This window comes from Macrobrachium rosenbergii, chromosome 51 (genome assembly GCF_040412425.1).
Source record: "Macrobrachium rosenbergii isolate ZJJX-2024 chromosome 51, ASM4041242v1, whole genome shotgun sequence".
Classification (NCBI taxonomy): Eukaryota; Metazoa; Arthropoda; class Malacostraca; order Decapoda; family Palaemonidae; genus Macrobrachium; species Macrobrachium rosenbergii.
Window position 1 is genome coordinate 50,373,409 of NC_089791.1, and position 14,474 is coordinate 50,387,882.

Sequence of the window (14,474 nt, forward strand, 5' to 3'; positions counted from 1 at the left end):
CAGTACATGTGAAAACTTGATCAAGGAAGGACGGGACCTGGGGTGTATGGAAATATAAGTGGCAGTAATAATATGCAAATGAAAATATCAACTATAGTGTGAAAATCACTGAAGCATATGAATGATTGAATACACAGAGATAACAATGAAAATGCTGTAGGGAAGGCTAAGAAGATTTATTAAAATCAGCTGTTATCAGTTTGTCCATCTGCCAGAATGAACAACAGACACATTCTTCATACTGAGCCAATTACAAAGTACATTATGAACATGAAAGATACAGCATATTTGTGAAAGGTATTTAACCCAGGCAGCCAATTAAATGGTTATTACAAAAGCAGAGGGTACCAGAATGACTCATTGAACAAGTGATGTCACTATACATAATTCAAGCTCTAGAATGAAGATACTGGCAGGTTTATCAAAAGCATCTTATATTAAGTGGTAGATGTTCTTCAAAGATCAACATATTGTCCTTTATTATTATTATATATTTTAATGGAGGAAACGGAACTGATACAAGTTAATGGCAGCATTAAGAGCAGAGTCTGAGGTAGAGGAGGTATGAAAGTTTAAAAGATGGAAGAGTGGAATAGAGACCTGAATATCTGTGTAAGCAAATCAAATCCTCTCCTGACTAAAATTAAACAATGGACAAAACAGTGAAGTGGCCTTGAGTATACAGTGGGAGAGATGAACTCAGTACAAACAGTGTTAGAGATAGTTTCAAGAAATGCTAAAGACTGCAAAGTATAAAGGGAGTTAGAGCTTTGTTGCAGAAAATGTATGAGAGCAAATGGAAAAGAGGAGGAACACCATGCTGTGGTAGAAGGGCAAGATTTTGGGAAGAAAAAAAAATTTTTCTTACTTGGGGACACCGAAGTGTGGAGCAGGTAGGCTACTGAGAGAACCAATATGAAAAAGAATGATGGCAAGTGGAAAGGGATAGCTAGATTACTGGTAAATAAGATTATTCCTTTAGTGAACAGCAAAAATTGCAGCGAGAAAGACTGACAGGACATACTGCAAATGACAAATTGCAAGCAGATGTGTCTAAAAGCTGGAAAATACACTAGGATATCAAAGATGATGATGGTTTGGGCATGTTGTGAGAGAAAAGTATGGAAAAGGACATGAACACAAGGACTAAATGGAAATTCAAACATATGATGCACAAGACAAAAATCATTTCATACCTGACATCATAAATGGAAAATCTTGACAAAATGAAAAGTTTAAAGGCAATTAAAGCATGAATACTATATGGAAAGCACTGCATAGTGATCAAAGATTTCAATGGTTTGTAGTCTCATAACAAAAACAACCATAACTAATACTCTCCCAACAAAGTAATTTTTTAAACCATTCAAGAAAAGTCACTGAAATACAGAGGACATGAATTTAATATCTAATTTAGAATATCAACTTGAGATAGGGAAATCTATTGGCTGTCATTTGCACAGATTTATCAGGTATGTTACACCACAAACTTTTAAGTCCTACACACCCAACACTCTTAGTCTCCAAAAATCCCATATACTGCAGTCTTTCAACTAACAGAGAAGAATGGTAGCTCATACATTAACCACCTGAACCCTCAGTTACTTATCAAACACCTGCCTTACCTTTTGTGTTCCTTCAGTACAGTTGACACATGAACTCAATTTGCAAATTTTTACATAAAAAGGTTCGTCAAAATGCCAAATTTTTAAAGTAACTTGTATTTTTCTTAGGTATACAAACTGTAGCCTTTCATGTAAGGAGTATCTTCCTGCATATACACTTGGACCGACTGTACTGACTAAACAAGGGTGGTAACCACGAGGAGAGGGGCGACATGGGATGCCCATTCTCTCCCAACTAACACTGCCTGTATTCAGAGTGATAAAAGGTGAAGGGAAATAAAGAAGCACTGGACAAGGAGGGTTACCTCCAGTATGAAAGGCTATGGTTTGTATACCTAGGATATAACCTAATATGCTTTTACTTTCATGAAACTTATTTTTTAGCCTTATTCTCAATATCAGCATCTTAAACAAATAAAAAGTCAGTTTTTTTGTGTAAAATTTATTTTCACCCACAATTTAAAATTCTGAGTAACCAATCCCTGAAATTTTCACAGTACTGAGCAGGTATTGTGTAACTTCCTGTATGGCTCAGATGTAGGAGACTAACTGTTTATCATTATTATGTCGTGGTTTCCCAAGGTCTTTCGAGTTCTTTTTTCTTATTTACTACCAAACCATGTACTAGATTCCTATCTCTTTTAAAACATATCTACAATCATTATAACATACATTTCCAATTATAAATGTTTCGAATGCCTTTAAATTTGCAAAGCAAAACATCTAAAACAGCAACAGAGAGTTAAAAGAAATCTTACATCACCATGTTTTGTGGTAAACTATGTAGTGTTGAAAATGTTAGTTCTATTAAGTCTTATTACAATCTGATAGTAAAATTTGAATAAAAGAATACAAACCTGCAACACTTCACTGAGTGTTCCACACTGATGATGGGCATGTTTGTCCATACATAACTGGAACTGATGCACCTTAAATAGAAAAATTACAATCTACCATAAAACTTTCCCATAACTTTTCAATCCTTTTTGTAAGGTGATGTTGCATTATATGGACTAGAGAAAAATACTGCAAGGGGTAATTAACTGACTTTCCCTGTATCATCAAAAATGCATGACAATATGTGGAAGGCATTTTTTAATTTAATCTTCAATGTTATTTTTAGGATTAAAAAATGCTCACGTCCAATTTTTTGTTAAAAGTCTAAGATAAATTTGCTATTCCATAACTAACAAGTTTTATAGAATAAATTTAACTCAGTTAAGAACTGTAAGTAATTTACTGAAGCATAATAATACCTATGATGATACTACAATTTCATAAGATAATTACAAAAAAGGCTGTTATACAGGACTCTTATAGAGAATAATCTGCATTAATTTATAGTATTTTTGCACAAAATTCAGGTACAGCTAGTATCATGTACTCAATAATGTAAACTATCTACAGGGCCTGATACCAGACTCGGGAAAACAAATTGGAGGATATCAGTGGCAATAACAAACTTTTCCGAGTTTCAGAGGGGAATACTGTATGACCAAATATACTAATAAATTACTTTTTGACCTCAGCATATGGATTCCTATTATATTATGACAAAAAGAGGCTCCTAACTGGTACTGGCCGTACAAAAATATAGCAAGACTAACTATGGAAAGTCAGTGCATCTCTTGAAATGAATGAGTGGAGCCTGTACAATAACAGTCCTGTATAAAAAGGATTTTGACAAAGGAAAAATCTATTTCTGGGGAGGGGCCGGTGAAATAATCCATTCAGCACTTATTTCCAGGTAATTCCGTTGCTAGATACCAGAGAAAAGCTAAATGTAAAGCTGGGGTTACTACCCCAGAGCCAGCTCAAGAAATGGAGTCGTATATGGTAAAGGTGAGTTGTCACAATCACGGGACCCTGCCCTATAAAGATTCCCAATGTCAAAAGTCCCAACTTGAGAGAGGTGCCCGATACAAGCCCACGCACCACTCGCGAGGACCATTACACAAGCAACACTAGTCGCATTCCATGTTAGCACCCACCCCACTAGAATGATGTTTACCATGGGAGGAGAGAATGAAAAACAGGGTGGGTCACCCGGGTGACTGGGCCTCCCAAAATAGATTTTCCTTTGTAAAATCCTTTTTCTGGATCAGGGACCACGTGTCAGCCGGTGGAAATAATAACAGAAGAAATAAATATCATTCTTATGCTATTAAAGACTTTAAACAGAGACGTTGAAAACTAGGGGGAAATTCCACCCTGAACATTATAAGGTCCTCAGAAATTCATGTAATGAAAATAATGTAAGTGGCCACCGTCTAAAGAGCATGAGCTTTGAATTGAACCTGAATAGGTTTAATATTAAGAAGAAACACTTGCTGCCTAATAGCAACCACAATGAAGTAACCCCCTTTTCAAATAAAGGACCTGACAAAATTGCGAGGTCCTGTCTAAAAAAACCTGTAAGGAAAAACTGGGCACAGAGACAGACCTTGTGAGAGAGTACTTTCCAAGGTGACCACTGAAAATGAGGACCTTCAACTGCAGATAGAAAGTTAGGGTGAGGAATTTGCAACACTACCCCTGAGTGGGGAAACCAAAATGGTTGGTTCCGCTAGACAGGGCAGACAGAACAGGAAAACTAGCACTAGAAGCTAAGCTGATTAAAAATTTGGGTCTTCCCCAACAAGGAAAGGTAAGAACAAGATGATTGTTGGTTACCGAAGCTAACTCGGTACATTACTCAAAGACCAGGGAACCAGATGTGGACAGTGCTGGTCTCAGATGAACACTGAACCTTAGGGTTGAAAGTTAAGGCTTGTGAGTCTGGTTTTAACAAAACACCCCCTTTCCTCAGGCCAATGCAGCTGCATCATTACTGTAGCTTCAAAAACTATGTGAAGAGTGCTAGTTACTTAACTGCAGAACCATGCAGTAGAGTAGGATCATTGACTGATTTTAGGAAAACAGTAATAACAGGACCAATATCAGTTTCCTCCTAAACTGTAAAATTCACAAAGACTACAAAGCCAGGGCACCAGAAGAAAGAACCTCAGTAATATACTGAAAACTTGAAACTGCACAAATATTTTACTTAAAAACAAGAATACAGAAGACTTACCTTGGTTATCTGCAGATGGTGTCATACACTGGTTTGGAATGTTGCAGAGTTGTTGCATGTTTGTCGCCATGGGATTTGTACTCACTGCCAGTGAATGAGAGACAGAAGACTTGGATAACCATTCTTGTTGGTAGTGTACTCTTTGGTGTGGAATATTCTGAGTTTGTTCCAAGAGATTAGAGCACTGATGATAAAGCTGACCTTCCTGTGATTGTGGCAGTCTCTGTAGTTTAATGTCAAACTCAGGTATGGATGAACAATAAGACTGCTCTGGATGATATGAATTTGTATAATCATGAGGATATGTTATATGATGAGGTACAGGTACTGGCAAATTTCTGTTTCTCTGGTCAAGGTCATTGCCTGGCCCATGCTTTGCATACATCTGACTCTGGTTGCTTTGAGATGATGGGAAATTGGAAGCATTGGTATTCTGAGATACAATTTGACGCTGATAAGCATTTGGTGTTGATTCTGCAACTGAATTAATGCTGCAAGCATTTTGTACATCAAAGCTTTGACTGTGAGTCACTGAAGACCTTTCATTGAATTCAGTTTTACTGCACAGTCTGCAGTTTTTATAACTCTCATTTAAGTGAGCACAATCTTTGCTATCTGTTGCATGGTAATGCTTATAAGCATTTCCTTCAGTCTTTGAATGATGGTGGAAGCGCATGTTACTCGTACCTGAGTTAGAATGGCAATTTTCTGTCATATGAGTCCTGTGAAATTCTATATTTTTATTGTTTGGCTGATAATTGAGCTTTTCATTTGAAAGTGTTACAGATGAGCATAATAGGGGTTGAACTGTATCAGGACTTAGTTGTGGCAAGGGAACTGAGTCTTGCGGGCTGTAACTCTGATGATACACATCTGCTTTCGGCTTATGTATAGTAGAATTGTGCTTTTTTGTTGGGAGGGTGCATAACTCTTCATGTGAGTTGCGTTTTCGAGGCATGTTCGAAGCCCTTTTTTCCTCTTTGTGGAAGAAGTCCTCAATCGCAGTAGTATCTGAGAGTTCTGAGGAATTGTAGTCTTTAAGCTCTCTTTTTGGTGAAAATGTTTCCACTTTAAATCCTTGACTGGCTTCTTTTAGAACCGTTGATTCCTTTGAAAAGCTTAGTCCAAAGGTGGTGGAGGATTTCATTGTGGGATCTACTTCTCCAATCATTTTTTGTAGGGTTTTAGGATCCATAAGATGCTCAATCATTGACAGCATTTCAGGGGGCATCTGGAAAAAGAATAAAGCATAGAAATATATTGTACTAAGATGTATAGCACCCATTTTTGGTAACCAAGTATAAATATTTACAGATCACAAAAAATTAAAATTAAAATGTGAATACATCTAGCAGAAGGAGCCTTAAGAACCTTAATGTTGTAATGGTCTTGTGAATGCAACAATAATATCAAACAAAAAAGCAAAATTAAAATAAGGCAATATGCAGTTCAAGGAGTCTTCCTTTCCAGAAGATAAAATTTATATTAATATAAAAAATATAATGACCCCAGTTAAAAATTCTCAAATTTTCAGTTAATGTACCAGTAATTAAAGGCTTGATTTAATTTATGCAAAGAAACTGGTTATTCTGTATTTTGAGGAGATGGTTAGACAGAACTGATAAATTAATTTATAATAACCCAGTAATTGATAAAAATGTTTAAAGATAAAAAAAAAAATTAACAGTTTTAAAAATTCCATTATGTTATCAGCATCATTATTTAGGACCTCTTCCATGGAACCTGAAATTTGATGCTGCCTTCTCTCACCTACAAACTTCACACAGTCCAATATATGCTACACAGCAAGGGGGGTTATCATAAAGACCATACATTAGCGGGTTAAATGAGTATGACCAATCCTCAGTCTAGTCAGCCTAGTCTGAGCTCCCAATTTCCTTGGTATGATGATGTCCAAAAGTCAATCTCATGATGGATTTTCTGATATTTTAAGTTCTTCTCAGTGAAAGAATTCTATTTGTTTTGTTACTTTAGTTTTATATATAAGACCTGACTGACTATTTCATATCAGTATAAGGAAGAGAGGGATCCAATTTTACGGCATATTTGGCCTCCACATCTGATTGTTTGTTGCTTCTGATACCAACATGGGCTGGCACCCAACAAAACTTTACTGATTTCTATTGGGATGCAAGCAAACAGAGCCAACCCCGGATTTTCTGAATAGTTGGATGAGAGCTCTCGCCTTTATCATTCACTCAAGGAACTTACTGCATCAAATATGTCAACTGCTTTCCTACAACATACCTTGAATTTCAGTCACCTAGCACAACCACTTTTTCATTTCCGAAACATGCCAATGTGATTCAAATTTCATGGAAACTTTTTCTTTTGCTCTCACTCTTCTACATTGACAAAGAAAGAATGGGTGCATAATGTTTCCAAAGTTTAATATAAAAAAAATGATGAGGGATATCTATACAGCTGAGATTGAGAGAGAATACATCTTACCGAAGAAGGAACGGAGCATAGATGGTCCTCACTTTGCTGATTGATAATTATAGGGAGAAGCTTCCGTCTCTGATTTCTAATCTCATCGTTGGCCTCCTTATTGCTGGGGACAAATTGAATTTGATCAAGTTAATATTTAAAAAATAGTTATTTTATCGTTTTGTCTGAAGAAATTCAATACTGTGATAAATGATATTAACTGACCTATTTATTGTACTGTATATAGGATAGGTTTTCATTTCCTTGGTTAATATCTTGCTTTAATACTGCCAGCGATGATGGAAGTAAATAACTCTACCAAATCATGAGAAATGATATTACAGTTATGTATTCCAATAATAAGTCCTATCGACAAATATATATCCCTGTGGCTGCTAATTACATTTCTAATACAGTACAGTAAATTTACATTTACATGCCTAGAAAAATAATTATTAGACACGTGAAGAGCATATTAAGATGTAATTACATCTTCAGATGTATTGATTATTATCTTTAAATAAGAGGAATATATTATCTGATGTGCATTCTATAAAGGTCCCAGAGTCCTTGATATCTCCAGCACTATCAGATGGGCTGTTGTAAAGACAAAGCCTCAACCCTGAACCTGAAGTTGTCAGGATCCTACTTAAAGTAGTCCCGACTACTACTACTAGTACTACTACTACTACTACTGCTGCTGCTGCTGCTGCTGCTGCTGCTGCTGCTACTACTAGTAGTAGTAGTAGTATTAGGTTGATTTTTTATGTAGATGTTCAAGTTAATAATAAATTCTAACTAAAACTTATGATATAAAAATATTAAATCTTGAAATACTAAGACTTTCGGCACTTTTCTTTAAAGTAAAGCTAGTGTGACATAAGTGATCTGCTCACGGCTTTGTAGGCTTAACACTGGTATGGAGGGCAAAGACTATATTTAACTGTCATACTGTATTTTCGTTAACAAGTAGTATCATAATGGATCTCCAACTTAGCTACTAGGAGAAATTAGTAAATAAAGAGGAATATAAAAAGGTAACGTTCTCTACCTGAGATAAAGTCTGATAGAGATCTTAAACTTTTAATCGATTCTAATTCATCCCTTTGTTAGTATTTGTCACTTATTACATATATTATACTGATCGATTTTTTTGATAATTTATTTATTTAACATTATTGTATATACTAACTTGTGTATATATTTGCATTTGCTTGTACAAAGATTACTTGGAATGAGAGCATGTGCATTCCTTGGTTCTTGGGTAATAAAACGAGGCATTGATGGATGATAGAAGAACAGTAGATATTAACGTGAATCTTTCTACTTACTCCAGGAACTGTAATACATTACTATCCCTGATTTTACGTTTGTTTACAGTAATATTTTCTTTATATGAAAAAGAGACAAGATATAGTGAATATAGAGGAGCTGACGGTTGGGTGCTCTTAAACCTTGAGGTTTTAATCCCACAACTGGCCCTCAGTCCAAGTTTACATGAATTTATGATTTACTTGACAGCTTGTATTTCCTAAAATGCCTCATACTTCTGTCGACTGTTTAATAATCTTATTTCTTGTTTCTTTCATCTTAGCTCGAATGTATATACTTTTCACTGAATTCCGATGTACATAAAATATAGAAAATTGTCTTCTGTGTACATGATTTAAACAACTATATCCGAAGAAATATATCCCTATAACTGTGTCGGGGTGTATCGAAAGGGAAAGGCATGACTATACAAAGAAAGAGAAAAAACATATATTCAAGAAAGAAGAAAAAGAATGTATTCACCCTTGAGAAAACAAAATAAAAGTAGTAATGGGATTATCAACCTACGTAAAAGACTTCATTAGGAAGCACAACCTTCTCTTACCTTCCTCCCGCGTTTCAGTCACAGTATTTACCTGACGACTGTGTTGATGCACACGAAGGTTTCGGCCTGGCCAGTCTCTTTGTTGAGTTCGATGTAACCACGACTCCTGAGGGTGACGAGAGATCCGCCCTTGCACTTCAGCCTGTAGGACACCAGGCCTTGCCCTTGGGTGCTTGTGAACACTGAGGAAAGAACAAAGATATATATTGATTGAATGCATTGATTAGATATTTCTTTTTAGGTTGGCGATGTGAATCATTTTAAATATTAATAAAAATTTGTTTTGTAAATAGAAAGTAGTGTGTTATGAGAGCGCCAATTAACCAACCTTTCGTTGGCAAAATGAAGTCACGCAAGTTTTAAAACGAATGCTGTATAAGGTCCAAAGTTTTGATGTCACTCTTCCATGAAACTCTACACACGTGGGTAAGAGGATTCCATACTATTATCAACAAGCGTGTACTCTATTTTGCCAACTATACTGGATATTTTAAACCCTGTAGAAAGATATCAGAAGATGCCAGAAAACCTAGACCACATCACACGAAAAACTATTCAATGAGAAAAACCAGTTTCATGCACCAACGCCCCTTTATTATCCTTTTAAAGGTGCGATACTCAACTCTAGAGATGGAGTGCATTTGGTGATCACATTTCACTTATGAATTTTTCAAAACGTTCCCAGGTCGCCGTCATTTCCCAAGCTTATCTGGGCCTCCAGTTTTCAACATTTTTCGTCATTTTTCATTCACGTGAAATTAATCACGACACAATGACAATTCTTAAAAAATAAAGATCCAAGTCCAGTAATTAAGATTACGTACAGAGTTACAAGACTTATGAAATCTGATGCGGTGGTAAATCCATCAAGTATCAAACATCTGATAGTTCTAAAAGAAATCAGTCATGTAATATATTTAACTTCCTACTGTTGCTTTTCTTACTGATCTCTACAACTTTATAATAAAGAGCCATACAAGACGTTGTCTATGATACTAATTCTTTTCTCTTTTTTCTCATTTCTCAATCATCATTTTTTTTTATTTCAACCCTCTTTGGAAAAAAGTCAAGTATACCTTAGTTTTACCAGACCACTGAGCTGATTAACAGGTCTCCTAGGGCTGGCCCGAGAGATTAGACTTATTTAACGCGGCTAAGAACCAATTGGTTACTTAGCAACGGGACCTACAGCTTATTGTGGAATCCGAACCACATTATAGCAAGAAATGAATTTCTATCACCAGAAATAAATTCCTCTAATTCTTCATTAGCCGGCCGGAGAGTCGAACTCGGGCTAACGAGTGCAAGGCCACAACTCTACCGACTCGCCCAAGGAACCCTCTGGAAAATGATAACACATTCAGACGTGAAAGTATGAATGTAGCTGTGACCGTTGTATTTCTTTTTCCTCTGGAGTTATCCCTTACCAGAAGAAAAGGCTTAATGTTGTAAAAAAAGTGTGTACATATTTCATTGTACATGAGTATATCATACATACATTCTAGCAAGCCAAAACACTTACTTAATTTATGAGCAACCATTGACCACACCATATCTTCTGAATGCATATACTTGAACGCAGAGGTTCCGATCACTTCTGTTGGCATGAGTCCGGTAACAAATGATATTCTGAAATACACAAAAAAAACTTGTAAATAAATCTCTCACATTATTTTATTTTATAAAGATTAAAACACACGCACACACATATGTCTATATTGTCACGAAGTATTCCAAGTACATGGTTATTACACTACTCATCATGGAATTCAAAACTTACCTCACTACAGCCAGACAGCTGAACTCTCATAACAAAAATACAACTGAGTACTCTCAAGGCAACAGTGTTTCCTTAAAAGAATTACCAGTAATATGAGGTGTCAATATTTAAACAAGAAATATACTAAAGTAAAAGGACACCACTCCATTACTGCAACTTTAGCCTACCTCCTAGGTTCGAGTCACTTCAACAAAAACTGAAGGAACAAAACTATCTCTCCGTTGTATTTACAATGTTAATTCCTACCACTGTGGTTAATAAATAAAACACTATTGTAAAATCTTTAAATACAAAAGTTTATTTTCAATTCAAAATTAATAAATAAAAATACACAATCTTGCTTTGATGAAAAATTACTGTTACTTGGAAACACAAACTTAATTATTCTTAAATCAAATTATTAAATAAAATTGTCACCAAAATGTCAATATGTTAAACAAAATTAACTAAGCAAAAGTTAAACCATTAAGAAGAAACACTAAGATGTGAAAGAAAACCAAGTAAATAACATGAAAATACAAAAAGAATATACAAACACACAAAACTGAAAATTGTAAAATGTAATAAATTCACTAAAGTTTTATCAAAAATTTTATTTCCACTGACAGGTCTAATAAACACAAATCAGTTTAAACAACACTTGTAAAGTCACCAAATCGGCGCCAGGATAGTGTTTCGGCGGCGCCATTAATTAAGTCTCCGCTGAGCTTGTTTTCTTTGGTGACTTCCCGTTTTCTTCAAGCTCAATTAGTCACGCCTAAAACGTGCCAGGTCACGCATTTTAATAATTTTTACTTTATGGTATTTATACGAATGTCACACATTGTGTATCACATGTTTCTTCATTCACAGGCATCAAGACTGTATCTATATTGTAGCTCTGTATGTTTTGTATTGTAATTTGTACTCGTTCACTGCATATTATTGTTTATTGTTTCGACCTCAGGTCACAGTCAATTCCATTGTCTCTCACGGCCCGGCGTCAGTCGTGCCGCAATATAAGCCGCCTGGATCTGTAATAAAGGCAGTAACTTTTACCTGCTCGTTTTCTTTGACACCTTACAGTGGTGACCCCGGAGTATCCGGAGCCATTAAGCGGACTCACACCCGACTCAGTCTTGGCTCAGGATTTCTCCAAAACGCTCTAGCGGCCTAAACACGCGCTGTAACCAGCGTTTTGAGCGTGCTGACTCTCGTGGCGTGCCCCACCAGCGCCACTAGCGGAACCACACGGCGCACGAAGTGCGACGACGCGAGTACCCCACTCCAGTAAGGGGTCAAAGGAGCGAGCATGGGCCAGCGGATATCCCCTCCTTCATGCAGTTAACGCGGACCCCGCGGACTCCGAGGTTTACCTACCTCCCATCACAGCCGCCCGCCCGCATCGAGGCCCTCCCGCAACTCCACACCAGCGCCCCGAACACACGACGGCCGGGCAACACAATCGCTGGCCGCCCTCACCGTAAAGCTGCCGCCGTTTTACGCAAGGGAACCCATCGATGTGGCTGCGCAGGGTGGGAGAGCCATTTCAGAATCGCGGGACTCACGGACGAAATCCTACAGAGCCGACACAGTGCTCAACGCCCGAGGACGGTGTGAAAACTCATCTCGCGAGTACCCTAAACACACACCCTCACATACAGCACCACAAAAAGTTCCTCCTCGAAGCTTGCTCCTGCCCATCGCCGGCGGCGCCCGATGCTATCGACCTTGCCAATAATCCACGCCACGACCTCAATCCAAGAGACGCTTGGGGCATGGTCAGAGATCTCCTGTCAATACCAGTCTTGGGTGGCACAAACAAGCGGCAGGAGATAAGTCATGATGGAAATCTGTGCCCAACTCTCCCGGAAGTCACGCAACCAGATCGCTCATCCCTACACCATGCCTGTCGAGGACCTCAGAAGCGGCACAACACCTCACAGACTCCGTCAAGGCTTCACAGCGGCTAAAACCGGCCACACAGCCGGTCAGCTCCGTCCAGCCTGAAGAGGGCGTGAGCAGCCCGTCAACGCCATCGCCAACAGACGCCCACGAACCACAGCAGACGGAGGTCCCCGGGCTTCTGTCGCTACCACAAGTGGTTCGGAAAGGACGCCCGAAACTGCCTGCCGCCCTGCTCGATCAACCCGCCAAAAAACGGGGGTGGCGGCGGCCAGCAGGACAGGCCGCCATGGCAGCCGAAGAACCCGGGGGCCTCAAAAACAGTAGGTTTTTACGTCCAGCGACACCGTCTCCGCAGGATGATGCTGGTCGATACAGGAGCCTTTAAGTCGGTCTTCCCAGCATCCAGAGAGGACCGCAACCCAGACACTCAGACCCGCCGCTTTCTGACGGCCGCCAACGGAACCCCCATCCTCTCCTACGGCACCAGGCTCCTGTCGATCTCCATCGCCAGCCAGAGTTACTCCTGGGACTTCATCGTCGCGGACGTAGGAACCCCTCCCTGGGGGCCGATTTTCTGAAGCGCACTTACGCCTGCTAGTCGGCGTGGGGCGCAAGCGCCTCGATACCGACTCCCGCCGGTCTCCCTGTTAACGGCGGGACCCAGACCCACCATCAGCGCCGTCGCCCCACCAGTATGCACACCTTCTGTCGGAGTTCCTGAGGTATTTAAAGCCCGAGCTTCGCCAAGTCCCCGGGCCCCAGCAAGCACGGCATATACCACCATAGTGACCTAAGGGCCCGACACATGCGGGGTTCCGAGCTTCCCCCTCAGCGCCTTCAGGAGGCGAAAAAAGCATTCGCGGAGATGGAAACAGGTGGGCATCTGCAGGAAAGCCTCCAGTCCATGGGCCTCCCCCTCCACATGGTGCAGAAACCGGACGGCTCCTGGAGACCCTGCGGCGACTAACAGGCGGCTCAACATTGCAACGGAGCCCGACCACTACCCTCTACCCAATATGCAGACCACGGCCTCCTTTCACGGGGCCAAAATATTCACTAAATTGGACCTTCTTAAATCTTATTTCCAGGTACCTGTTGCGCCAGAGACATACCAAAGACAGCCACCATCATCACGCCCTCGGTCCTATGTATTCGCCTTCTCCACCTTCGGGCTGAGGAACGCCGGGGCCACCTTCCAGCGGCTCATGGACAGCATCCTGGGGACCTAAAATTCTCGTCTGCTACACGACATTCTCATATTTTCCAGGTCTCAGCGAACACCAGAGGCACATCAAAGCAGTCCTCCAGCGCCTCCAAGAAAACGGCCCATCGTCCGTTTCGACAAGTGTACCTTTGGCGTCCAGAAAGCAAATTCCTGGGTCACGAGGTGTCTCCGACAGGCGTCCGCCCTCTTGCATCGAAAGTGGCAGCCGTAGCCAAGTTCCCGACACCCACCTCCATCAAGGCCGTCCAGGAGTTCCTTGGGATGGTAAACTTCTACAGGCGGTTCATCCGGGATCGCACACCACGGCCCCTGGACGGAAGTCCTAAAGGTCAACCAGAGTCCCTGTCTTGGGGACCCAGCCAGCAGCAGCACCTTTTCCTGACGCATGGCCGCCCTCACCAAGGCAACCGCCTTGGCACACAGGATCCCAAGGCTCCCCCTCCAGCTGGCGATAGACGCCAGTAACGTTGCCTGCGTGTGCTGTTCTGGAGCAAATCATCAACGGCGCCCCAGCCCCCATCGCCTTCTTCAGCAAGAAGTTCCAGTCCCGCAGAGTC

At 40.0% G+C, this 14,474-nt stretch overlaps 1 protein-coding gene across 3 annotated transcripts in view; it reads right to left on the minus strand.

The window, feature by feature from the left end:
• Nucleotides 1–14,474, minus strand: part of LOC136833394 (uncharacterized) — a 376,341-nt gene that overhangs the window by 5,165 nt on the left and 356,702 nt on the right. For all 3 annotated transcript variants that reach the window (XM_067095490.1, XM_067095488.1, XM_067095491.1), the window contains 5 exons: nt 10,548–10,654; nt 9,057–9,207; nt 7,171–7,273; nt 4,699–5,929; nt 2,483–2,554 (listed from right to left, as the gene is read on the minus strand). In XM_067095490.1, the coding sequence (XP_066951591.1) occupies nt 2,493–2,554; nt 4,699–5,929; nt 7,171–7,273; nt 9,057–9,207; nt 10,548–10,654 (1,654 nt within the window). In that variant the 3' untranslated portion in view covers nt 2,483–2,492. The remainder of the gene's footprint in view (nt 1–2,482; nt 2,555–4,698; nt 5,930–7,170; nt 7,274–9,056; nt 9,208–10,547; nt 10,655–14,474) is intronic.